The following is a 27,682-nucleotide window of genomic DNA, read 5'->3' as shown; positions in this document are numbered from 1 at the left end:
GCAGTCCCACCTAGATCCCTAGGCCTTGTCTCTCTCTGAGCTCAGACCCTAGCCTTATCCCAAGCCATGGTCTGAGCCTTACCCTAAGACCTCAAATAAATAAAAATTATAATATGGCCAAAATAAAGAATTGTTAAGGGAAACTTCTTTGTGGCTAAACATTCCTTTGCAGCTTTGCTCCATATATGCCACTAGGGTTTGTCTCTCAGAAAACCGTTATACAAGGATCCCAAGCCATGGCTAAGATGAAAAACACCTGAGGGAAAGATTATTTTTGCAGCCCAAACTCTCCCTCAGCAGTCCATCTGCTGCCCCACTTCACCTGGGCCCCTGTGCTTAGCCTCCTTCTTATCCATTAAGTCTGTCTATGAATGGCTAGAGCCTTAAGCCATGACAACTCCAGCTGTGGCCTACTTTCAGCTGGGCAAGCCCTCAAGCAAGAAGCTCTTAGTTGAGCAAGTCCTCAACTTATCCCTTCCCTCTCAAAGATGGAAGCTTCAATGGTGTGTCTGTGTGTGCACAACATCCTTGTTTCAGTGCCTACTCAATGTCAAGAGTTTGCTTATAGTAGCTGTCCTTCTCCAGAGGAAGGAATCAAATCTGGGTTCAGCTCTTATTTTCTGAACTCTTGATACTACAGGGTGCAAGCATTTTACCCTGTTCTTGCCTTTGGATTTATCCTAGCATATATACAACCTCTGATGGCCAAAGCCTACCTTATTTATTCAAATAGTACCTTTTTGACAACATTTCTGAACAGTAGTTCAATTACAACGGATCATTCACTTTAGAAATCAAAATACCTGTGCTGTCATCTCTATCTTTTGGCCTTTAGCCAGAACTGGTTGTCAGTGGAGCACTGTGACCTGTAACCTCTGTCTTTCATTCCTTCGTCAGCACAGAAAAGCCGTCAGATCTTTGCCAGACAGGCCACTTGCGAATCACGACAGCTGGGGACAGAGAAAAGACAGGCTGTGAAGCCGGGCTTTCAGCTTCCCCTTCCACAGGGACGTGATGCCGCCGCAGCCCCGGCGTAAGGACCGAGGCGGTTCCTCCGCAGCGGGACAGAGCTGCGCTGGACGCAGCGCACAGCGCCGCCCGCGCCTCTCCGCGCCCCCAGGGCCTCGGCAGGCAGCGACCTCGGCTCTAAGCCAGGCTGTCCGCCGCCGGGGGCCGCCCTTGCGCATACGAGGAAGAGGAAGAGGAGGAGGAGGAGGAGGAGGAGGAGGGCGGCGTGGGGCGCAGCGTGGAAGAAGCGGCCCGGGCGGAGCGGTCACTTCCTGCCGACGTCTCTATATCCGGGTGAGGGGGCAGCGCGCAGCGCGGGGGTTGCTGTCCGCTTCCGGCCCGCGCCGTCGCGGTGAGGCAGCCGGCGAGGGCAGCGCTCTGTGTTGTCTGTGGGCCTGGCCCGCCTGCCTGCGCCCAGGCCCGGCGTGGCTCTCCTGGCGCGGCACGGTGGTCCCGTGTTGTTGTGCGGAGAGGGGCTGGAGGGGTAGGTGTGGCGCCCGGTGCGTGGAGGCCACGGACTGGCGCAGAGGCTGGACGCTGGCGGGGCTTCGGTCGCCGCGGAAGCGGCGTGTACGCTCGGTTTTGTCTGCACGGGAAGTGTACCGGCAGTTACTTGTGTACTTCCCCCAAAAATACACGCTTATTTGAAAAAAGTGCCCACCTGGGACAAGAGTACCTGAGTTGTGACAATTATGAAACTTTGGAGAGCCTGGCAATTTCTGCTGAAGTAATCTCACTGAAAGTCGCGGTAAGTGCTGTTATAGCTACTGTGAGACAGCAGTGTTACGACACTGTTTAGTTTTGGTTTTGGGGAGGTGACTCCATTGCTTCCCTTTCTGGTATTTACAAGTCAAAGACTAGAACGAATGCGCTACTTTTGCAACTTAGTCTTGAATTCTGATGCACGGTTCTGTTACTGATGAATTATATCCATAAACTGCCTTTGTGTACTGTGTTTGATGCTGAGACTGCCTCGGCTGCTTAGAGATGAATCAGGTCTGTTAATAGTCATTATGTCGCCTGTCTGTACTAGAAATGGAGAGGTTTAGACTGCACATAAATATAATTCAGGTTAAATGTAAATGTCAGGTCACTTTCTTGTCATGAAATTCAGTTTTGTTTTTTCAGCAGAATTGAAAGTAAACATCCCAAAAAAAAGTCATTAATACACAATATTTCCCTTCCCTCACCCCCCGAAAAAGAATAAACAACTGTGAGAGCATTAGTCTTGACAGCGTTTTCTTGGAGCTAGTATGCAGTGTCCATGTAGGTAGTACCAGGTTTTCACTAGTGTGGGTTGTCATCACAGGAAATAAGGAACGAAGTCAAACCTGAGCAGATAAACTCCTTGGTGTTTATTTGCTATATTCCATGCAGTCTGAGCTCTCTGAGGAGGTTAAAACATGACAACAGTCCATAATGGTAAGTGAAAGAAGACTTCTAAACTATGGTAACAGTGAGACCTTAGAGTAGAGTTAACAATAACTGATTTTATTTCAGTGTATGAGATAATGCCTATTAACGTAACTTAATATAGTTTTATATGTGTATTTATTTTCCTTTTTTTTAGTTTGGTAATTGAGAGAACCTGAAAGTGGTACTTTAATTTTATTCCAAACTTAGACTACTGTGTGGTGACAGGATTTCTATGCCAGGCTGTGGACCTATTGGCACTCTTTCCAATTGTATTACTGTAGCATTGGGTTGATAAAAAGATCTTTGGGTAACAGTTAGGGAAATACTGTCATTGCTCTTATGACTTCTAAATGTTCCAGTTAAAAATTGTTTTTAAAAACTTGTTACTCTTGTAACTGGATAAATATTCATATGCAGAGTATTAAGATCAATCATATACAACTGTGTTTGTCAGTGACACATATTCTTTGTTTGCAGGGTTTTTGTTTAAGATTGAAGTAAAAAAACATTGAAGAAACTTGAAAATAATGTCAGATTTTCACTGCAGATAAGAAATATGCACAGTACTGACAACTGGCTTTAAAAATCTTCTGATATGTTTTTTCCAATGTAAAATGTGAACTTACATTGTTTCCAAGATATAAGTTGAGCTTAAAGTACTGATGACTTGCAAAATGGATGCAATACAGTTTAACCTGGTATAGGGGCAAAGATTTTCGCTTTCATCCAGCGCTTCTGTGTGCAAGATCAAACAGCAGTCAGGTGTGCCAGAATCAATTTTAAATTTAAAAGATAGTGAGCCTACATTTTTCTATCACAGAATCCATTCAGTAAGTACAAACATAAAATAACACTATGTATATGATATTCTTAAAGCATGAGTAGATTACTTTCCAATTGCTGTCATCATTTGGCTGCTTCTTTGCTTATTATGTCATGAAAGAAAAATTAATTTTACTTATAGCTCATGATCAGCTGCATCTTCATGTTCTTATGATGCAGTGTCATGGTTTAAGCCCAGCTGGCAGCCAAACACCACGCAGCTGCTCGCTTACCCTCCCCTGCCCAGAGGATCGAGGTAGAGTATTGGAGGGGTGAAGGGAGACTTGTAGGTTGAGATAAAAGCAGTCGCATAATTGAAATAAAATAAAACAATAGCAATAATAGAAGGTAAGAATGGGTAATGCACAATGCGATTGCTCACCACCTGCTGACTGATACCCAGCCCATTCCCAGCTAGCGATCCCAAAATACCAAGATCCCACAGTTGCAGTCCTGGAAGCGAGAGACAACCCTCTCCTTCTCGACCGACCTCCCTTTATGTACTGAGCATGACATTACATGATATGGAATATTTCACTGGCTAATTTGAGTCCGGGGCTCTGGCTCTGCTCCCTCCCAGCTGCTTGTACACCTGCGTACCGTGCAGGACATGGGGAATTGGAGAGTCCTTGATCTCTTAGCACCTATTGAAAACATCAGTGTATTATCAACATTCTTCTCATACCAAATCTCATACTGAATCCAAAGCACAGCACTGTTCTGGTTACGAAGAAAAAAAATTATCTGAGAAGAAAAGCTATCCCAGTCGAAACCAGAACATGTAGTCAAGTGTTTCTTTCCATGTATTGTGAACCTCATTGTGGAATGTTTGAAGTAAGAAGCATATTCCACTGTAATATGTTACTTTTCCTTGAGATGAAAACTCTGATGTCTTGTGTCATGTAATTTTTCTAAAGTTAAAGTGGAGGGGATCAAATAAAAATGCACTTTTAAACATCAGTAAAGTAAGTAGTATTTGTGAAATTTAAAAGTATATAGTAATTTTATTTGTTTCTTGTCCTGAAAGGACATAAAATGAGCCCAGAATCACAATTCTTTTCAGCAATTTCTGGAAATACATTCTAGATTATTTGATTTTTTTTAAATCACGAGTTTAAAAGGTAACTATTATTTCTTGTTGCCTAATTTCTTTTTTTTTTTAATGTAGGTAAAAGGATACATGTTCACTTCAGATAGAAAGTAGCATGTTCCGAAATTCCTCCAACTTGGGTCGTCCACCCTTCCCTCCAAAACATCAACAACAGAGTGATTTCTTCAATAAGCTTCCTCTAAATATACCACCTACTCTTCTCTCTCGCCAGCAAATTGCTGATGCTGAGTTTAATTTTCAGAATGCAGCGTAAGTACAGTAAGATTTGATAGTGGGGATTGGGTTGCAAGAGAGTTAATGATCTTTTGAAAGAAGTATTTCTGTTTATGGAGGATATTTTTCAGTTTTTAACATTAAACTGCACCAAACTTCAAAAATAGGATGGTGTCATGTGTAAAACAGAGCTGTATCATTTCTGTTCATGACCTGTAAGTTTTAATGTTCTCCTACATTGTGCGTAATGCATGAGATGCTGTTGCACTGATAGAGTTAATAATCCACAGTTCAGTTTTAAAGATCTTCAATTGTATTTGTTTACTGGGGAAAGCGAGGAGAAGCTGAGAAGGGGAAGAAACATTTATTCTTGGGGCTAGATTTGAAGACACTATAGTGTTCTTTAGGCTCTTGAATTTGACAGTACCTTAAGTTAATTTGTTTGCTAACTTCTTATTACATATGTGCTGTGAAGAATGACCATCTTCTGGGTTTTTTGATGAAAGATACATACTGAAATATCTCTTCATTTTGAGTAGAAAAGACACATGTATTGCTTCTAAGAAAAAAAATGACAGTACTTTCTGGGTTCAATATTCACTTAACAGAAACTACCAAACCATAAAAAACATCTTAGTTATCATTTGAATAAACGTTATGGACTGTAATCTTCCCAGGGCTCTCTTGAGTGGGAACCTTGCAACTATTCCAGCTGTTACAACGCAGCCAATGACTTACGCAAATGGCAGTCCAGTAAATACGTCTGAGGCCCCCATGTCATTCCGAAGAAGAAAGTAAGTTCTTTGTGTGTGTGTGATTAATTCTGGTTGTAAGGTTGTCTTAATATCAGTTTCTTGTGCAGCTTGAATTTTGTTAGAAATTGCAGTACTGAATAAAATGTTTTTTGGTGAAACAGGCCATGTTGTAGCTCTTTAAATTGTTCATGTACCTGCTTTTGAGAATTTTAATACTCAAAGTGACTTAGTATGTGTAGTTTTTCTCTTCCAACAGCTGTAGCCTTACAGAACTGTGATCTACATATTTTATTTTAATACTATAAGAGATCGTAGTCTGTGTGTGCTTGACTATAAGAGGGTTTGTGCCAATAAATTGAGTTTCTTTTCCTGTTAATTTGTCAAGTTAAGAGTAAGACTGCACCTTCAGTGTTTTACAGGAATTGTGATGATTTTCTGATGAAACACTAGATGTTTCTCCTGATTTTCTTAATTATGTGATGCTTTATTTTTCACATAAAGTGCTAAACTCAAACATACGTAGGTTGATTTTTTTTAAAGAGGAATTTTACAGAAACATACCTCTTAAAAAATAAATTTACTTGAATTTACATAACTTCCTTTGTTACTTTAGTTGCAACAGAAAGGAATTTCAGATGAAAGTATGGTTTTGTTTTCTTTTAACATTCTAGAAAGAAATCACTTCTTACCAGCTCAGAAATAGTAGATGATATGTGTTTTGTAATAATTTATGAATCAGCTGATAGGGAGGAAGCTTTATGTATTCAGAATTATTTCCTGTATGCTATTTCTCTTCCAAATTTAACGGATGAGAAAATAATTACAAATGGCATTAAAAAATGTGTAAGTATCCCCACACTGGTTAATGTTATGCAATACTTGATGTATAAACAGAACATTAAAGTCCTCTTTTATTCTTTACTGTGGGTGGACCACGGTATTCAACCACTGGTCAGCTTTCAGTACAACTTTTTCTCAATAAAGGGTTCAGATGCCAAGCGGCTGTCTTAAGATCGGTATATCTCTTCAAATATATTTGAATTCCTGTGACAAATGACTTAATGAGGAGATACAGACTACAGTTTGAAAATGAGACATTACGTTTATGACCAGTGTAGCTTAATACAATCATTAGTTCTATTTGTCAAATGAATAGTGGTTCTTTTTTGCCCAGATTAGTTTACTGTCTGTACAATCAAAGATGCAGACAAATGCTACATTTTGAATGGGTGTTGTGGTAAGTTTCTTTTTCTCCAGTCCCCACCTCTGAATTTATTTTGTTCATCACTAGGTGTTCAGAACTCGCAAAACTTCTCACTGCACTTACATTGATTTAAAAGAAAAGTACCCTTACATAATCTGTATGTATCTTTTGAAAAAGAAGTATGTTGTCACCAAACTAGTACAACCAGGTTTCAAAGTTGCCCCGCTTAACTGAACTTGCCATTTAGGTTTCAGTTGGTTAATACAGTCACTCTTGTAAAGCAGTTGTATCAGTTCACTTCAGGGGTGGCTGCACTTTTGCAGTTATGTGTTCTCTTTTCCCATTCCAGGTTTATTTCACCTAATATCTGGCATGGGCACGCATGTTGTTCTCTAGAATACTTCCTTTTAGTGAAATAGTCACGTAATTAAGCATTGGTATTTGTACTTTGTAGCTATTGTCTTTTAGCCATAGGTTGGAGCTTGTGAACTAGAGGATTTACTGTCTCTTTCTCTTCCCCCTGTCAGGAGACCAAGTGAAGAAAGTCTTTCACGTGATGTCAAAAGGCCACGGTTTCATTCACGTCATTCTGAAACAACTGTAGTTGACCAAGCAGTGCCTTTTCCAGAAGAACGTAGATGCTCCTTCCCAGGAGCAATTCAATCTCCGCTGTTCCGTGCACAGTACAGACCAGGATGTGTCCCTCCATTGCGAGATACTGTGTTTCCAGACCCTATAGAAACGGTGCTCCCTGTGGCCAAAGATAAGGTAATATCTTTCTGTGCCTTCTGAGTAGGCAGGGTCCAATGCTGCTGTGGGAGACTACAGACATTTCTGCAAGGTTCTTCGACAGGGTCATGGGGTCTGTATTGCTAGGCTGTCATTAGAAGAAATAGCAATAAATGCAGCTGCCAGTATGGCCCTATATAGCCTCCTTGTGTATGTCTGGAGCATTTTTGGGAAGTAGGGGTGTTGTTCACTTGTGGTGTTTGGTTTCCATACTAATGTCAGGAAACCTATGTGTCTGCTCCAGGAAGTAGAAATTGGAGGGATGGTCTGTTTGTCACATAATTGGGGAGGGGGAGAATCCTGATGAAAGAGGAAAACGTCCTGGTAATGTGAGAGAAGCCCATTCTGAATAAATACAGTATTTGGCCTGTAAAGATGCCCTCTGTCCCTCTTCAGAAGAAGATAAAAGTTCCTGTCCTAGCTGTTCTGGAATATAGAAGAGGATGTCTTCTTTAGGTGGGCAGTGGAGTTGGAACTGTGTTTTTTGTTCTTTTTTAATTAAAAAAAGCATATGGCTAATCAGTCTTATCTACACCAACATGACAGAAGATATTTTTTTTTTTAGTGTAAATATGCCTGTTGATTATAGCATATAACAGTGTTGTGAGAGAGAAACAGTTAATACCTCATTCCACCAAAGATATGACTACTTCTTTAATAGTTTGTGTGGGATAAAAAAAGAAAGCTAACTTAAATCAGTTTTAATATTTTTCTCTCTGTTACTGGTAGGCAAACTGTTGATGCTAAAGTCAGCAGAAGTTATCTCTGGTTTTTCACTGCTTTTTCCCTGAAAGGCTGCAGATACTGATGAGACAAAAATTATTTTCTGTGGACAGACATTTTATAACAGATTGCACTGCACAGATTTAAATTTAAATTTAAAAACTTTGAAGAAATCTCTTCAGGGAGGAGTTCAATATGAATTCAAGAGTGGTAAAACTAGACAATGGAATAGGTTGTGCAAAATGAAGCTAGATTTTTTTTAATGCCGTCTTCTGTGTTTCATGTAATTGCATCTCTGGCAGGCAAGAATGTTCACTTCTCTGTATCTTTAATTTTTGAATGTGTGTGTCAAGTTAAGTCAGCAGGTTTTGGAGTTGTTTCAAGCATGTCAGCAACAGACCTGTGATTTGAACAGAAAAGAGCTCTGCAGAACACAACTCCAGAGAGAAATTCAACAAATTTTTCCACGTATGTTTTGAATTTGATTACTTAATATCAGTTTGAATGTTCTTCAGGTTTGCAGTTCTTCCTTCCTTTTAAACTATGATATGTCACATCAGTTTTTATTCTGTGATTCTTCTGTTAACAGAGAGCAGACTCTTTTTGGTTGGGTCCTCGCTGAATGGGTTTGGCACTCGTAGCAGTGATGGTGACTTGTGCCTGTTGGTTAAAGAAGAACCAGTAAGTAATTTAAAACATACATAGTTAAAACGAAATCTGTTTTTAAAGTGTACGTGCTTTTATAAGGTGGGATTCTAAAATGAGAAACGAATGGTCAAATCCTTTTGCTTTAATAACGTATTTTTGCACTCGTAATAGCTATGAACTGTGGGCCCAATAATGTTGCAGATATGAATGTAACCCTATAACTCTTTAACCCAACAAAACATTCAAAAATAAGCATTAACTTCACTGCATAAGTGAAAAAAAACGCAACAAAACAGAGAAGTTGTCTAGAATCATGGAGAAAATTGTTTAGAGAATTTTAACTCATTTTAGATGCAACTTTTATTAAGTACTATTTTTAAATTTCATTTAGTTTCATAGCGACTAATTTTAGTGAGCAGGCATGAGAAGGAGTTTCATATGCAAAATATCTTAGGTATTTTTGGTGAGAGAAAATGTTGAAGTAGAATTTAGGTTGAGAGAAAAGATGTAACAAAAAAGATCTAAATAGAGCATAATTTTGAGAGAATTGAAGCATCATTGAAAAGGAAGGAAGGGACAAGTTTGTGTAAGTGGGGTTAGGTTTTCATCAAGTTCTATGATCTGTGAATGTCTGATAGTTACTTTGCATATTGAATGTGGATTGTTCTGTCTGGCTTTTGCTGTATGAAATATGTAGACTGTGGAATGTGTTGGCATACGTGTTCATGTCTTATTCTAAGAGTTAATTTTATGTGAAAAGTAAAGCATGCTTACTTGGAACATCTAAATGAGAGATACCAACTTTTTTCTTTAATTTTAATATCATATTTCAGGTAAATCAGAAGACTGAAGCAAGGCATATACTCAGCTTAGTCCAGAAACTCTTCAGTACTAAACTTTGTAAGTTTCCCGCTACAGTGAGGTAGTAAAATTATTGGCAATACTGGAAGAAGTATTGATGCACAGTTGTAACTAATTTGTGTAATTACATCTTGTCTAGCTTCTAATCATGGTATTGTTTGGAGAAAAGCTATAAATATTTAGTAATGTTACTTCTCTTGGTGCTGATGGATAGTAAGTAGAAAAACATAACAGTTATGTTGCAAACTAGTGGACTTCAAGAATGGGTAGCATCTAAAATGACTTTTGAATTGAGGACCACAACTGGGGGGGAGTGGGGGGAGGGGGGAAAGTAGATTTCCATTTGGGAAACCTCTGTTAGTGAACTCTTACTACTCTTAGATTGCAGTGCCTTCCTGGGGACAGTACTCCTAAGAATTTGTAGAATAAGATGTCACTCATAGTAGACTGTGGAATTGATGGCGGGAGCGGGGGGCAGGGGGCTTGATACCAGTGAACTAATTAGGTGCCTAGTGAAGAAAATACTAAATGTTGACAGTACCAGTACATATAGGAGAAACGGGTTAATTGATAGTTCTTATAAGTTGTTGTTTAGACTTCTTTCAGATGAAGTAATTCACATGGGCAGTTCTTGACTTAAATGTGAAAGCTTCCTACTTCAAACAGTCTTTTGTACCATCGTTTGAATTATGAAAGACCCTGTCATTTATTGATACCAGTAACTGTGTCCTGCTTCTTCTCACACTTGTGATAATTCTTCAATACCATTCCTTATGTTGCTGTTCTGAATGCTCCTGCAGTGGTAAAAGGAACAAACCATAAATTTAAATGCAGACTTCAAAATTTCTTCATTGGCAAGTGTGCATACTCATATTTCAACAGCTCACGTGACGAGAGACTTGATAGATCCATCACAGAATAGGCATCTGATATTTAACGGCTTACTACTATTGTATATTGATGTTTGCATAAGGAGTCCAGAACTTAGTCTGAGTTTGCCTAGGGTACAAGTCATTCCAGTGCTTTCTGAGAAGCACAGTGATGACAGGTGTGTTTTCAGGGATCAGAAAGCATCTAAATAAACTGTCACCCTCTTCTTTTTTTTTCCAGAGGTTGTGTTCTGTGACAGAGCTTTAGACAAAATCAGGTTTGTTTGCCAGGGAATAGGAGTATCAGAAAGACATGATGGTCATGTGGGAGTGATTCTTGAAGGCTTTTGTTTGTACCATTGCTCATTTTTGATGCTTTCCTAGTTCTCTGTTATCTTGCAAGTGCCTTTGGTCAGCTTCATTTAATCAAAATGTACTTTGAAAGGTGAGGCAGGACAAAACACTGCTGATACTACCACTCCTGTCAGACTCTCTTAGTTGTGGTATGTAGACCTCTTAGATCATCTCTTCATAATCTTAACATCACTATGGGCATGAATTTCTATAGCCATCTGTCCTCGTGTCTACGTATGGATGTTTTGTGGATAGAAGTGATGGACAAAAGTTGTTTGAAAATGTTCACCTGGTTCAAAATGAAAAGGCTTTGCCATATGGGTCTTCCCATTTGGATTTAGTTCATTTACAAACTGTAGCTCAACTATGCTAAGGTTTCATACTTCTGAAACAAGAGAGTTGCCCAGTTATTTTGATTAAAGCTTATTTAGGCAAATATAATTGCTATGATCCATAATTTCACAATAGCTTGTGGGTTGGTTTTGGCTGGGGGCAAGGAGGGAGTTCCCCCAGGCTAAACTTCAGAAGCTGATAGATTCATATGCTTTTTCTTCACCCCTGGGGAAATGATCTTAGCAGTATGTGCTTCAGTGGTGTCCTGTTGGCACTCCTGTGGCTTTGTGGAGTCAGATTTACATGTTTAGAAATGGCTGTTCATTGTCAACTTCAGAATGGCTGCTAAGTTATTTTTTTAATGGAACTGCAGTTATTTCTTACTGTCTACTGTATTCAGAAGTCAGCTGCTGCTTAATCATCAAGGATGGGATCTACTAGTATGTACATTTAAAAAAAAGCATAGAGAAATTGTAATTCTTTTGAGATGTTACTTCAGCTTGAAACAATTCTAGATTTGCAACTTTTAAAGGGTTAGCAGTGCATGTATGCTGCTGCTGTGTACAAGCAAATGTAAGATTTGCCTCTACCAAGCTTCTTTAAGAATTGCAATTTCATTTCAACAGAATTCTGTGTTTTATTGCATGTGCTTGTTAACAACCTGAAAGGTATGAAACTTCTTCTGATCATTATTTCTAAGTTTTGTAGTGTTCAGTTAATACATATGATGCTATCCTGTAATCTTAAAGTAATCCCACTTTGACAATACAAACTACAATAGTTAAGTATTTCCTTCTGTCTTTTTTCTGTAGAAGAAAGACGGCAGCATGTTCTCAACAAGTGTGTGAGCTGTCATTAAACTTATTCCTTGCTTCACACAAGAGAACGGAAATAAACATAGTTTGGGCCAAACATGAAATCTAACAAAGTATATGCCAAAATGTAAGAGAGACAAGAAGGGGGAGGAAAGATAAGATGTTATTTATAATTAAGTTCTTGGGCTGGTTTTGTGAAAGAGTTAAAGGACAAAAAGAAATAAGGAGAAGGTTTGTGGCGTAGGCAATGTTCTAGAGCTTTTTTAACCTCTTTCCAGATCATTTCAATTCAGAAACTTGGGAGAAGTTTTCCCTAGCTGTGCCCCTCCTAACATCTTCCTCTTTGTGATATTCTTGTACATTCCAAAATAAGAGCTATAAGAAGACTGTGAATCTCATCTTATTTCACCTTAATTCCATGATTGATTGATAAATTAGGAAGAATTCCAGGTGCAGATTAGATCAATCTCTCACAATTTGTCTTTTCTTTTATTCTTTATATACAGTTAACTGTGGTTGTTAGATTAGTGTTTCGTTCTAGGAGGTCTGGGAATTGGATTCAAAATTTATCTAAGATCCAGCTTATTTCAGTTTCAGGCTTGCAAAAGGTAACAAGTGTGAGCAAGGAATTTGAGTCCTTCTACATCTAGAATACTGACTGAAATGAAGATGTGTTCTCGAATAGTCACAGAATCATAGAATACCAGTTTGGAAGGGACCTCAGGGATCATCTGGTCCAACCTTTCTTGGCAAAAGCACCATCTAGACAAGATGACCCAGCACCCTGTCCAGCTGAATCTTAAAAGTGTAAAGATTTTTAAATCTATCTTTTAAATTTTTTTTAAAGAGTAAAGCTAGACCATCTTGTCTAGACTGTGGTTTTGTGGGACTTGTTAGTCTTAAAGGTATGTATTGTGTTTCTTCTAGAGTAGAGAGACGTAAGGATAGCAGTCATAACTGTTTCAAAGACTAGCAGAGTATGCATAACTTTTTGATTTATTTGTTCAGATACCTGCACATACCTGTTTTTTAAATATTGTCTAACATTCCCAGAACTGTATGCTCAAGCCATTGTCTTTTAGAAATGTGAAATGCAAAACATGAATTTGGGGTGATAACTGTTACCGCATATTGAAGAGAGTATAATTCAAACCACTGAGTGTAAATGTCAAACTGATTACTCTCTTCAGATTTGTCTAGGCAGGATTAATTTAAAAAAACAACTTAGGAACCACTCAATGCAGTACTATCTGAATAAATAACAAAGAACTCATTTTCTCTTAGTTACACACAGAGGTACAGTAGTGTTAACACTAGGATATCAGAGTGGAATCCACCTAACGGTTGTCTAGCAGGGAATGTGCACAGCTAGGACAAGCAAGGGAACTTGAATTCAAACGATGTTGAAGGACTATGCAGGTGGATGAGTGAATTCCAAACAACAGTTACTTCATCCTGTGCTGGGTTGTACCCACCTAGATTCTTCATGACTCTGGATTCAGACTCCTGTGTCGCCTGGTTTCTCTTTCTGTAGTATAACCCTATTTGTGAGAGCAGGTCTTTTTGGCATATACTATGTTTGGGATTAGTATTTTGTACAATTGCTTAATCTTTTGTTCTGTAAAAGAAGAGAGACTTAATCAGTTTAATCTGAAATTCTGCATAAGTCATTTATGAAACAGTGCTTAGTTGTCTTTTAAGTGGTTATAGTCTTTTTCACTACAGCTGAAGTGGCATTTGTGACTTTTTCACAGACATGTCCAAAACTGCGGAGCAGCTATGTGGAATTCTTTATGAGTATTTTGGTCTAGCCTCTCTGGTCATAGCTTCAGGGTCAGATAGTCAGTTTACTAAGGCACTTACTCAACCTCTATGTATTTCAGAATTCCACATCCTGTGTTTGTGACTGTTTCTTCCCTTGTATGTATGACAATCTAATATACAGTAGAGATTCTGCTAACAATGTCATTGGTGTGAGACAAAGAGGGTACCAGCAGCAGGCTACTGCCTTCTAACATCCTCTTTGCTTTGTTTCACCCTGGGAAAGACTGGGATTACGTTTTGGGATTTATTTTGTTTTTTTCTTAACCAATTAATTTGGTACAAGCATCTGTCAAGTGTTGGGATGCATTTGCAGACAAGGATGTATTTGGAACTGGATTGCCACTGGAATGCTTAGTTAATTTGTGCAAGGCTCTTGAGAAAGGTCATAATGAGAAAGGTTAAATTGCTATGGCATGGAGATACATACCCACTGTTGTCTACAGTGTGCTAGTGAGTTGGGCATCTTTGTCTTAAATTTAGTAATGAAAGAAAAGGAGTCAGAGAGCTCTACATACTTTATAGCTTTCCTTTAAGAATGTTCTAGGATGTTGGAGGAGGGATGCTTGGAAGTGTCTGCAGGTGCAGCTAGAAAATGGTGGCACTTGTGTAAGTTGTACTAGCTTGTACATTCATAGATTGCAATTCTGTGAGATTCTTCCTTTAAAATTAGTAAATTGATAAGATTATGGGTTTTTTGAGTGCTATTCAATGTGTTGCTCAGGGTCATAGAATGCATTCAAATCCACATAAAGGATTACTTCAGGTCAAATCTGTCTAAACATGCATGTCCATAAAACACTTTCAGAAAGTCTCAGAAAAAAAAAGTAAAACTTATTTTAATTGAATAGTGCACAGTAGGGCTTTACCAAACCTGAGGTTGTCACCTCAGTGCCACAGAGATGACACTGTTTAATCATGGTTGCTATCCAAACTGATAGAAATACCTCTTCTTTTTTTTCCTCAAAAAGTGAAGATCAGCTTTTATTTAAGGTTATTTTTAGCCTGCATCGCTTCTAGCTTTTTCATACTTACTTATGCTAATTTGATGTTAATTTATAGAAGCAAGGGTAAGCTGTATGATGTTAGATATGGACAAATTGAAGTGGTCCTAGATTTTGCAGCAGAAGAAATTACTGAAGTCGTGCCTTTTGCCCAAGTTCATATCACGTAACCTACAGACTCTGCTTTTCATTGTCTCTTCCATTACTTTCTTGGGTGCATTTCTCATTCAGGGTTATGGCCGACTACTAAATATAGCCTGAGATACTGTCAAGAATAGGGAAATTGCAGATAATATGACTGACACAACAGTTTTGGGGACCTGAGTGCAAAGGTGCATTTGATGGCACTGTATGATAGTATGTTTGGGTTTGGATGGTATGCCCTTGAGCCTGTGTGTCTATACTGTGTGGATAATCATCTGAGGTGTATATTTTTGCATGTCCTATCACCATTAAAGCAAAAGGCAGATAAAGCTTATCCCATCTCTGATGGAAAGTGGTGTCCTGTTTTCAGTTACACTTCAATAGGAAATTTATTTCTTGGTATGTACTTTATCGGTCAAATAAACAGTTTTTAAAAGAAGTTTTAAGCATAATCAGGACATAGTGTAGACAGAGTTACGTTAATATTTTTTGATCAGTAAAATACATAATTTCAACTGTAAACAAACTAGACATGATTAAAAACTTAAGCAGCTGATCATGTGCCTGTTGCTACAATGTAGTGCTGGGCTTAAATGTCTAGCCATCCTGGATAGATACATTCTTGTTCCCTTTTTTTGAACTTTAACTATTCAGGATTTCTATTACACCTACTGCTCAGTGAAAGCATTGTAGAACCAAATTCCTTTATGTTCAAATTTTTTGAATGTACTTCCCACAGAAAAATCTTCCAGTAATGTTTTTCTCTAATGTTTAGTGCATTTTTTTCACACACTTTCCTAGATTTATTTTTGCTGCGGTTGCTAAAGGTTACTTAGCTTAGCACAACCCTTCTGAGAATACTTTTGCTAAATTTAATAAGCTACTATTTGCTATAAATCCATCAATATGACTCCACTTTTTGGATTTTTTTTTAAGGTCAGCATCTTACATGAAACTTAATGGCATATTTTTCTCCCTTTCAGCAAGCTACATTGAGCGACCTCAGCTGATTCGAGCAAAAGTGCCAATAGTGAAGTTCAGGGATAAAGTCAGGTAAGTATTCTGTTCAACATAATTTTTTACTCCGACACAGGAAAATACTCTATGTACTGTCCATATAAGTAGTCCCACTGAAGTCGTGCTTTGTTTATTTGTGTTGTACTATAGTTGTATTGCAAATTTGTACAGCTAGCATGCGCTGGCAGTCAACATACCTCCTTGGTGGCCTGAAACACCTCTTGTGGCTGAGATGTTTAGTTTCTGTGATGTGAATTAATAGTAATACAACACATGTTCCTATGGGTTCTTTGTACATAGTGGACTCCAGTTGACAAATAGTTCATGACAGAGAAACAACAGTGGGAAGAAAACTGTTGTAAAAGATAATTTTGTGTGCTTTGCAAACATAACTATTGGGCTACTTAAAGACTAATTCACAGAGTTTACACTACACAACACTAAAACAAGTTTCTTGCGATGACGTTTTCTTGATTAAAAAATTTTTGTTCATTTTAGTAGAGTATATTCTCCTGTCTTCCTTGTACAAATATTGAGTAAATTGTAGGGTTATAGCAAGAATATTTGTTTCCAATTTAAAATCAGAAAACAAAGTTAAAGAAAACTGAAGTATGGAAGTGATTATGTCAGATGATTGAAGTCTTTTTGTAGGCGTTTATAGTCTGTACTACAGTCACTTGCAAAAAAAAAAAACCAACGGTTATGATATTCATGTACCTGACAGAATTTAAAGAATTCTTTATTTTCTACTAAATCAAAGTATAGTTGTCTTAGACTAGAAGATGCCCATTACATTTTTCAGAGACAAAAACCAGTACTGTTCATCTGGTTTCCTGTGTTGTTTTTTTGGAAGAGGGGAGTGGTAGGAAATTACATGACTTTGGGTTGGGGTTTTTGTTATTTATTTTTTTCTCTCTTTCCAGTTATCTTTTTGTAGAACCAAATTCCTTTATGTTCAAATTTTTTGAATGTACTTCCCACAGAAAAATCTTCTAGTAATGTTTTTCTCTAATGTTTAGTGCATTTTTCTCTCTGTCCAGTTATCTGTTGCCTTCACCCCTTTTTTGTCTTACTTGAGCATCTGTCTCTTTTCAGTCTCTTACTGGCCTCTGTATTTTCATAGGTTCATACATATAAATACAAGGGAACTCATTCTTTTTTCACAGAAGCCTTGAAAAATTGATCAGATAATCTGTACCCAGAACAGTAAGCTTGTTTTAACCAAAAGCAGAAGCTAAACATGACAAGCTTCCTGTTAAAGTCCCTTTTCTTGATGCCAAGCTGCTGGGAGAAGATGGTAGAATTCAATGGGTGGTATCTCTGCATCTGGATTCTAATATGTTGCCAGTGGTCCATACATACTTGAAAATTTCCATTTTGCACTTTGATTTGGTGAATGAGAAAGCATTCAGTTTGTGTTTGTTCTCCTTTCTCATCTTAAATTTTTTTTAGCGCCATAACAGTAAATGAAGATCTATTGAACATGAAGACTTACTATCTAATTTTTTGTAGTCTTTCTCAGGAAGTAATTCCAGCGCTGGCTCTGCTACCAGGGAAGCCTTTGATTAATAAGACTACTGTACTACAGAGGATGCAAAAGCTTCCTCTTCTGCTGCATTTGATCTACAGTTTGATCTCTTCCTCTCCTTTACTGCTTTTAGCAGAACTTGAGTCCCAACAGTACAAAACCTTTTTCACTTCCATAATTGCAACATCTATTAAATGTGCATATTAAAGTACAAAATAACTGCAGTAGAACTTGCTTAATCAGCATCTGGTAAATAGTAATCTTGTCAATTGTGGTTAATTGGAATTACACATGCAGCCTGACATGTTTCTTTATTATATCTGCACATACAACTACTATTCTTACTTGTGTTTATGTTTATTTTTCAACAGTCAAGCAGTAGTTCAAATTTGTTTATTTCCTGTACCATTATGTACTATGCTCTTAAAGTACAGAATCGTAGAATGGTTTGGGTTGAAAGGGACCTTAACAATTACTTAATGATCACCTTCCACTAGATCAGTTTGCTCAAAGCCCCATCCAGCCTGGACTTGAACACTTCCAGGGAGGAGGCATCTACAGCTTCTCTGGGCAACCTGTTCAAGTGTCTCACCAACTTCACAGTATAGAATTTCTTCCTGTATCTAATCTAAATCTACCCTCTTTCAGTTTAAAACTGTTACCTCTTGTCCTATCGCTACACTCCCTGGTAAAGAGTCCCTCCTCATCTTTCCTGTAGCCCCCTTAAGTACTGGAAGGCCACTATAAGGTCTCCAATTCTCTCTCAGCCTGTGCTCACAGGGGAGGTGCTCCAGCCCCTTGATGATCTCTGTGGCCCTTCTCTGGACTCACTCCAACAGGTCCATGTCTGTCTTATGTTGGGGGCTGTACTGGACACAGGACTCCAGGTGGGGTCTCACAAGAGCAGAGTAGAGGGGCAGAATCACCTCCCTCAGTGTGCTGGCGACACTTCTCTTGATGCAGCCAAGGATACAGTTGGCTTCCTGGGCTGTGAGTGCACGTTGTTGGCTCATAGTCAGTTTTTCATCCACTAGTCCTTCTCCACAGGGCTGCTCTCAATCCACTCATCGCCCAGCCTGTATTTGTGCTTGGGGTTCCCTTGACCCATGTGCAGGACCTTGCACTTGGCCTTGTTGAACTTCATGAGGTTTGCACAGGCCCGCCTCTCAAGCCTGTCCAGGCCTCTCTGGATGCCATCCCTTCCCTCCAGCGTGTCAACTGCACCACACAACTTGGTGTCATTGGCAAACTTGCTGAAGGTGCACTTGATCCCACTGTCCATGTTGCCAACCAAGACGTTAAACAATGCCAGTCCCAACACAAACCCCTGAGGAACACCACTTGTCACTGCTCTCTACTTGGACATTGAGCTGTAGGCTGCAACTCATTTGAGTGTGACCATCCAGCCAATTCCTTATCCACTGTGTGGTCCATCCATCAAATCCATGTCTCTCAAATTTAGAGACAAGGCTGTCATGCAGGACAGTGTCAGAAGCTTTGGACAAGTTCAGGTAGATAATGTGATTTGCTCTTCCCTTATGCACCAACACTTTAGCCCTGTTGGAGAAGGCCACCAAATTTGTCGGACACAATTTGCCCTTAGTGAAGCCGTGTTGGCTGTCACCAATCACCTCCTTATTCCCCATGTGCTCTAGCATAGTTTCCAGGAGGATCTGCTCCATGATCTTTACAGGCACAGAGGTGAGACTGATTGGCTTGTAGTTCACTGGGTCTTCCTTTTTTCCCTTTCTAAAATTGGGGGTTATGTTTTCCATTGGGGGTTATCTTTTCCAGTCAGCAGGAACTTCACCAGACTCCCATGACTTTTCAAATGTGATGAATAGTGGCTTAACCACTTCATCCACCAGTTCCCTCAGGACCTGTGGATGCATCTCATGGGGTCCCATGGGTTTGTGAACCTTCAGGTTCCTTAGATGATCTCAAACCTGATCTTCTCCTACAGTGGGCGGTTCTTCATTCTCCCAGTTCCCACCTTTGCTTTCTGTGTCTTGGACAGTGTGGCTGGACCACTTGCCAATGAAGACTGAGGCAAAAAAGTTGCTGAGTACCCCAGCCTTCTCCATATTCATGGTAGCCAGGTCTCCCATTTCCTTCTGGAGAGGGCCCACAGTTTCCCTAATCTTCCTTTTATCACTGATGTTCGTACAGAAGCTTTTCTTGTTGCCTTTGATGTCCCTGGCCAGATTTAATTCTATCAGGGCTTTGGTCTTCCTAACCTGATCTCTGTCTGTTTGGACAGTTCTTTCTATTACTCCAAGGCTACCCTGTCTTTGCTGCCACCCTGGGTAGTCTTCCTTTTTACGTTTGAGCTCCTTGTTCATCCATGCAGGTAGTCTGGCATTCTTACCTGACTACATCTAAGAAGTCATGCTTGATATTAATTCAAGTGCAGATAATGTAGATAGCTACTTCTTCGTCAATAATAGGCTTTTCTTGTTGCAAGTTAGTGTCGCTGTAGCTTATTGCCTGTGAATTTAATATCAGTTCTTGAGTACTGTGAGTAGTTAAGCTCTGTATGCAGTGTGAAATTCAAAGTGTGGGGCTGGGTGTGATATAAAGCAAGCAGGTAGTGCTTGTTTGCCTTGTTCTTATTTGCTGTTAACAGCATGAAACAGTTATTGAAACTCTTATCACAAAACATGCAATGTTTGCTAATACAGTTTTCATTTCAAAGTGCTTGCTGATCATCTCTGACCATCATTGGAGAAAATAGATTATTATCTTTGACCTCTTCCAATTATCCTTTTCAGTTCATTGGCATGATTTCCTAAACTAATACTTAAAAGAATCCTTGCTAGCATCAGAAGTTGTCCATAGTAAATCACGTAGTGCAAGTCTAATTGGGAGAAAGATTTGATAAAAATAAATTTCGATCTACATGTATTCTCTATGTAAAATAACAATTACATTTTTATAACAATGGAATTCAAGTCTTCTAGAAATTCAAGTATTATAAACAAAACCAGATATAAATCACAGCATCAAAACTCTTGTTTAAAGACAATTTCTCCACCTCTGTCATGTAAGTAGGCAATAAATATTCTGAAATTGAATACTGTGATGCGTGATTCTTTTTCTTTTCTCCTCCCCAATAGCTGTGTGGAGTTTGACTTGAATGTAAACAATGTTGTAGGAATAAGAAATACATTCCTTCTGAGAACCTATGCATACAGTAAGTTTTTAATGTATTTTCTTATTTCTATAAACTTTGCTTTTTGAATTATATTTTCATATTGATAAACTATTACAATTCAGTTGAATATATTAGGTTACTATATATATAATTACCTAATTAACTGTATTAGATATCTTTAAGATAAGTTCATGTTGTTCACTCTAAATATATGGAGAAAACTGATAGCTAGGTATGTTTTTAACTCTTCGAGTGTGACCATACAGCTAATTCCTTATCCACCGAGTGGTCCATCCATCAAGTCCATGTCTCTCCAATTTAGAGACAAGGGTGTTGTGCAGGATAGTGTAAAGTGCTTTGCACAAGTCCAGGTAGATGTCTAATGTTGATACAGTACCTAGCTTTTGCCACAGATTTCCCTTATTCCTGTCAGCAAATTACTGTAGAGCAGACAAGAGTCTAGATGTGAAAAGAGCAGTGGAAGAGGTCCTAGTATTCCACCTTTTGTTCTGTTCTTCCTTGGTGCCAAGGAAGCAAAATTAACTCTGTCTCCTGATGAAAGATAAATACTGTTCTTTTCTTGAGGTCAAGGACTGAGTTAGTAACTAAGGGAGACTTGTGATTGAAACTGTTACCTCTTCAATGTGCTAGACCTTCCTAAATAGGCAAACTGTATCAAGCATAGTCTGTCTTGTATTCTTTGGAGCAGAAAACTCTCAGATGACATAAGGCAAACAAAAGTAAATGGAAACTTTCCTTAATTGGTCTTCACATACTTTCATAAGTCATATCAACCAGCGTGATAGCATTAAAAGTACTGGCCTGCTCACTTAAATTTGTGACTGAAGTGCTTCACCCTGCATGGGAGAGAAAAATTACCTCTCATATGGAAGGTGTATGGGACTCTTTGTTCCATTACCACAAATTAGATGCTCAGACAAACAAGGGGCTAGTTATCTTAGTGAACATGATTAAAAAAAAACCCCAAAAAACTCATAAATATTTCTGTGGATGCTTTTCTGTCTTTTTTGAGATCAGCCCCTCTACATTAGTGCATAGGTGCTGTAGAAAACATCAAAGATCATATGGCAGAGTGAAGCAGAATGTCCACAGAAAATGTAGGCAGACTAAGCAGAGCTAGAAACTGAAGTCTGTCCTGTTGTGTTATTACTTGTTTGCCTAATGAGGCATATCTGCAGTTAAATCAGCCATTGAATGTAGGTATTTTTCAGTTAGTGGAAGCTGGACCTTTTAGTTTTGAGCAAATGACATTACTGCGCATTTTCTTGATGGGGTAGCTTGTTGACTGATGAAAGGGTATCAGGAAAAGTTTACTGGCCATGTTGAACACTGACTTTGTTATATACTAATTAAAGGTGCTAGCAGATAGAAAATCTTATCTCAGAATAAGGTCAACTAAAATGAGATCTCTTCTACTGTGACATACACACACAAGAGTCCTGTTTGGAATTTGAGCCTATTTTCATTTTCCTCTCATGGAAAAATCCTATTTCAGTTAATGCATGTTTGTATGATGTTTGTACAGTAATCCTTCTGCATCTCACTTACAAAAAAATGTTATTGAGGACAAGGCAAAATTAAAATTAATGTTTTTATGCAAGGTTTACTGCTTTCATGGATCCTGAGGATAACTCAAGAATGAGCTCTGTGTCCTCCAACCAAGAGAACTCTTTTCCCTGTCTTTAAAGTTTATATAACCTAAATAAATTTTTTTTAAAAAAAATTAGATGTAGTCTGTCCTGGCAGCAAGTTATTTCAGGGAAAATTAGTACAATGAACTGGAGAGAACATAAAAGTAGAACGTGACACTGCTACATTGACTGATGCATACAGTTTTGTCTTACCTGCAAGTTACCTGGCATACCCCTTGTAATCTGTTTGTGGATCTTACTACTCAAAAGACTGTTTTCAAATGCAGATATTTTTTTCTGATTTTTGTAAGATGGATAGTACTTGCAGAATAACTAAATTCTATAAAGTGGTTACAAAAGGTAACCTTAGAATACAAGAGTATTGTGTTGATCAGATAGGAACAAATGTTGATTGATTACTGTCTAGTTAAATGTGCTTTTTTTGAGGTGTATTTATTTTACTTGCAGTTGAGAATCGGGTTCGTCCATTAGTGCTTGTTGTTAAGAAGTGGGCAAGTTTTCATGACATAAACGATGCCAGTCGTGGTACTTTAAGCAGCTATAGTCTTGTGTTGATGGTTTTGCACTATTTACAGAGTAAGTATTTTTTTAATCTGTTGAAACTGTTGCTTTTAAGTTCATATTTGTGTAGTTTTCCTCTTTAATAAAATTAAGCACTGGCAGGATTCATCTTCCACACAGAAAAATCTGAAAATAAAATGGGTTTAGTCCATTTCCATAGCACTGCGTGTTTCTTGTAACAAGTAGACCTTGTCTCTGGAGGCAGAGTTACCCGCTTTAAAAAGATTTTTAAAAAAAGAATATACCTGTGTAACTATAAAATAAACTCAAGCACTAGTTAACAAAAATCTGACTTTTAACAAGGGAAAATAAAGCTCTAGTTGAGAGACATCTGCCTTTTAACAAAGGGAAAAACCAAAACTTAACAATTTCATTGTGGGTTTTTTGTTTGGTTGTGTGTTTTTGTTGTGTTTTGTTGTTTTTTTTTAATTTGGGAACTTCCAAGAAAATTCAAAGGGACAACAAATGCTGTGGGGTTATTTTTGTATCTTCTGATGAGTGAAGGACTGAACATGAGGGGTATGTATATGCAAGAATGCATTACCATGTGGTTAGATTTTTCCACTGATTACTGTGACTGTAAGGTGACAGATGTCAAAGACCATTAGAAGCTGGGGTATTTGACTGCCAGTGGCAGTATCTTTCCTTGTGACTTCAATATATTGAAACATTCATTGAACATCTGTATGGAGGTTGAGAGCTTTAGCTGAGAAGCTTAAGGATCCCTGTTGAGAATTCAAGAAACTCATGCAGTCCAGAAATGTTTTCAAGGAATAGATAGATTGAAACGAGTTTATCACCCTATTTCTTTCATTAGAGGAAGCCCACTTGTGATTCTTGTAGTTTGCAATTCTTGCTTAAGACTTAAGGAATCGTTTAAGAAATTATTTAGCTCAGTATGAGTTTCTTGGTTGTTTATTGGGAGATAAGTTTCTTCAGAAGGGAACGTAAGAAGCCCCTGAAATCTACATTTTGTGGAGTAACATGCTTGTAGAAGTAGTTTCTTAATTCCTGTCAGTTCATGTATAGACTTTGTATTTTGCTGCTTGTATTTATTCTACATCTTCGTTTTAATTTTTTTGTAACATTTTAGACTTTTTGTCACTTTGTATAGGTTTTCATTATTTATTTTTTTTAAATCAGGTAGAAACAATGTTTAGCTCCTCTGACAGCTTGTTTGACCTGGAACATACATACTTGCTGTCGAGCAGATAGCCAACTATTTATTAATTTCAAGATTGTGCTACACCCACTCTGTACTAGGGTGGAAAGCTTTTTATGATAGTTGACTCAAGCTGGTGGCTTGCTTTCAGCTGAACAGCATGTGTAGTAGAGGACCTAGGAGGGCATTTTGTGTATTTGGGATCCAGTTGGCTGGGTTACTTACAGTATGGGCATCAAGAAATTCGTGTGCTTGTTGTTAATGTGCCAGTCATGAGGAGAGTAGGACATAAGCTAGTCTATCCAGTGACTGGGTTTTTTTCTCTACATCAGCTGTGGTGGATTTCTTTGTTTCTGTGGAAAGAAAAGAATACGTGTCTAAGTCTGTTGTCACAGCTCTGAAACCATACTGGAGGTGACTGAGTACTTCATTGTAGATCCTTAATACACACCAGAAAAAAAAAATTAATAAAAAACGTGGATTTGGAGGAGATGAAATGACAATCAACTTAAAAATGCCAAAGTGATTATTAGATAGAAGATTGAAAATGTTGGGAATTACAGGATATGAAGATTGCTATGCAAAGGTGAAGTACAAGCAGGAGAGGATAAAAAGTGTCTTTACTTGGTCTAGCAATTAGAGACCTCCTTAACAGTGACTTGATAAGCATGATAGCTAGTGTTATACTTTTAATGGAACAGGCCTTTTCACTTGGAAATTCTCCAAATCTATTCTCATTGTATCACAGTCACTCTATAGACTTGTATTGGGTGCTGCATGCAGTCATGGATAGCCAACTACTGAGCTGTGCATAAAAGTAACTCACAAGAGGGAAGGGAGTGGGAGTTACAAGGAAGTATAAATATGTAGGCTTGCCAGAATGTTAACAACCACGCAAAGCATGAGAGCGTTTGCTGTAGTCATCTGTGGCAGCTGTCACAGCTGTCTAGGGAAGGGAGAAAAAAGTTCAAATAATTCTTTTCATGCAAAACTGTGATCAGTCTGCTGCCTAAGAAGGATCAGCAGTCTGCAAACCGAAGAGGAGCTTTTTACCTGTGCTGCATCAGCCTTTTCTGCTAATAAAGGCTGAAGTGTGGCTCTGGGCACCAGCTGTTTAGATTCTGATGTTTTATTAATGCAGATTTTAACTTTTTTTCCATTTCTGCTACTGAAAGTAGCTTGTCTTGGTCATAGAATTTCCAATAGAGGTTTTGTTTATGTTACTGGGGAGGGAAAAAAATTAAATTAAAAGCTTTCTTTTGCAGTAAATAGTGTCCCTGTCTTCACTAGGTAAATTTCTTTACTACTTAACACATTTCCATGTACTTATGTAGATGCCTTTGGACCTAAGGTTAGTGTGGCTTGAGTTTATTTTGTAGGTACATCAGTGTCTTGTACATGAACTTTCCTACAGGTAACAGGTCCAACTATCTTGTACAGTAAAAAAAAGGTAAAGTCATATGGCAAATACTAGTGGTAAGTGGTAACTTTTCCCCTTAACTCCGTCCTCTTAGTATAGCATACAGACCTGTATAAAATACCTTGATTGCATGTATTGCTTAGGTTTTGTTGCCTTTTATTTTAGTGTGGCAGAGAACTGGAAATTATCCAAGATGTTGCAGAAATAAGATGCTCTTGCATATTTCTAAACACCCACAGACAAAATAAAAGTATTATTAAAGCAGCTGTGATCATATTCTTAGCAGTCCTGCTAGTTAATATAGTATACTCTTTGAAGATACCTCAAGCATGTTCTGAGAATTCTGCTGTTCTGATTCTTAGTCCCTATGGAAAAAGGATTCTGTAACAAGTCTTCTCCTGTGAGACCTTGTCTGAAGGGTGAATTAAGTCCCAAGTCAAAGTCCTGTGTGCTCAACTTAATTATCATTCTCCCTAGTGAATGATGCAGACCAATTGTTTAAAAAAACATGCTGAAGACATGATGTTAAAGCCTTAGCATGAGGAGTGCTTTAACAGTTCTGTAGCTGCTCTAAGGCTTGAGATGTGACGACTTCAGGATTTTTTTTCTACCTGTAGGACTACCTAACCTGGGACATAAGTTTTTCCCCTATTATTTGTATTGTGCAATAGATGCTCTTCCCATCAGCGACTTTCATAAAAGTTACAATTGTTTAGTGCATTTTGTGTGTGTATTGTTAATGTCTATAATCTTTATAATCTGTTTTTTTAGTAGATTAGCTAACAGCATTAGGCTGTATTTATGTATTTTATGGGGATTTTGCTAGCAATGCCTACTAAGTGTGTTGGCCACTTCAGGTTACTTTTGGTTACTTACTCAGTACGTAACACTTTGCAGCTGAAGAATGTGTACTTTTGCGGTATCTTGAGACTTCCCGTGCTGTGATAGAATCATATTATTTTAGATGTAGGGGAAAAAAAATGAGTGAAGCTCTGATTTTTCCTTTAGGGAATCTAGATTAATTTCTTATAGCCATAATTAACATGACTTTTTAAAGAGAAGTTGTACCCAGCTGCTGTAGAATTTTTCATGTCTTCTACAAATAGTACTTAGTAACAGCTTCCCTTAGCTGAATTAACTCCTTATACTGCTATATACAAAATGCAGTAATAGAAAGATTTGCTGAATAACTTTTATTTTATAAAATGCATGCAAGTGAAGTTCTTGATGGATGTTTTTAAGATGAAATTTCAGTCCGACCCTTTGATGTAGTTGATATGATATTGTTCCCTATGAATTACATGAATCACAGCAACTTTAAACTTTTTTTTATAGCCCTACCTGAACCCATCCTTCCATCCCTCCAAAAACATTACCCAGTAAGTGTTTCTTACTAATTTACTACATCATATATGTGTATGAAGCTGCTTATCTAAAATACATGAATTCTTAAATAATCTCTAATGGATTAAGTTAAACACAGTCTGTAATACTTGTCATTGATACACTAAACATAACCATGAAAAATGTTATTTGCTGCTTTTGATCATTTTAGTGGAAATAGTCTGTTATATATGAAATTTCACACACAGTTGGAAAAGAGTGCTAATGAGAACTGCTGACCTAATTCTATTTATGCCAGCCTGAAAATATCCCTGTGTCATCTGTGACTTTCTGATTCTTATCTCTTAATATGTTAAGTAGTGGTTTTTCTATCCAACTGTACTGTTTCAGAATTCCATACCTTCCCACAGCTGTTGAGTTGCCTGATACTTCTGGGTGCAGAGAGTGAATGATACATGTTTATTAAGGAGACTTCTGAGACCTCATAAAATTGGGCTTCAGTCCAACAAGAAAATTTCTTTGGGGACTTTGCTGTTATGTCCAGATCATACTTTGCTGATTTCCAGAGAACTCTGTGAATTGGTATGCTTTGATCCTCTGCAGCATTAGGACTGTAATTAGTGATACTTAATCTAGGGAAGATTACTTAGAAGTAAGAGCTACCCTCCTAAATATTTGTCTGGGGAGAAGAGAGCTGTTGCTGAATAGTTCTACGGTATAACTTGTTTACAGAAATTCCTCAATTCCTTCTTTCTTACCTTTCCTCTCATGTGTCACCTTTTAAATTTTTCATTATTCGTAGTTGCCATAGTTTGGTGTCCCTGTCTATGTTTTTTTTTCTTTAACTGCTGCTGCTAGTTGTGCTGAGGTGGTATCAGAAAGCCATTCATTCTTTTGCATATATTTCCCATAATGCTGAAAGGGGAATATTTG

At 38.1% G+C, this 27,682-nt stretch overlaps 1 protein-coding gene across 9 annotated transcripts in view; it reads left to right on the top strand.

Annotated features, from left to right (window-relative positions):
* The first annotated feature begins 1,134 nt into the window (after positions 1–1,134).
* Positions 1,135–27,682, top strand: part of TENT2 (terminal nucleotidyltransferase 2) — a 50,860-nt gene continuing 24,312 nt past the window's right edge. For 3 of the 9 annotated variants that reach the window (XM_074813827.1, XM_074813832.1, XM_074813836.1), the window contains exons 1-11: positions 1,318–1,756; positions 4,415–4,606; positions 5,248–5,364; positions 7,057–7,297; positions 8,395–8,509; positions 8,631–8,722; positions 9,523–9,589; positions 15,874–15,943; positions 20,552–20,628; positions 22,689–22,838; positions 26,741–26,784. In XM_074813827.1, the coding sequence (XP_074669928.1) occupies positions 4,452–4,606; positions 5,248–5,364; positions 7,057–7,297; positions 8,395–8,509; positions 8,631–8,722; positions 9,523–9,589; positions 15,874–15,943; positions 20,552–20,628; positions 22,689–22,838; positions 26,741–26,784 (1,128 nt within the window). In that variant the 5' untranslated portion in view covers positions 1,318–1,756; positions 4,415–4,451. The other 6 variants (XM_074813830.1, XM_074813833.1, XM_074813834.1 and 3 more) reach the window with 4 other exon arrangements.

This window comes from Strix aluco, chromosome Z (assembly GCF_031877795.1).
Source record: "Strix aluco isolate bStrAlu1 chromosome Z, bStrAlu1.hap1, whole genome shotgun sequence".
NCBI lineage: Eukaryota > Metazoa > Chordata > Aves > Strigiformes > Strigidae > Strix > Strix aluco.
The sequence above is the reverse complement of the archived record's forward strand: the minus strand, read 5'-3'. Positions and strand labels throughout refer to the sequence as shown.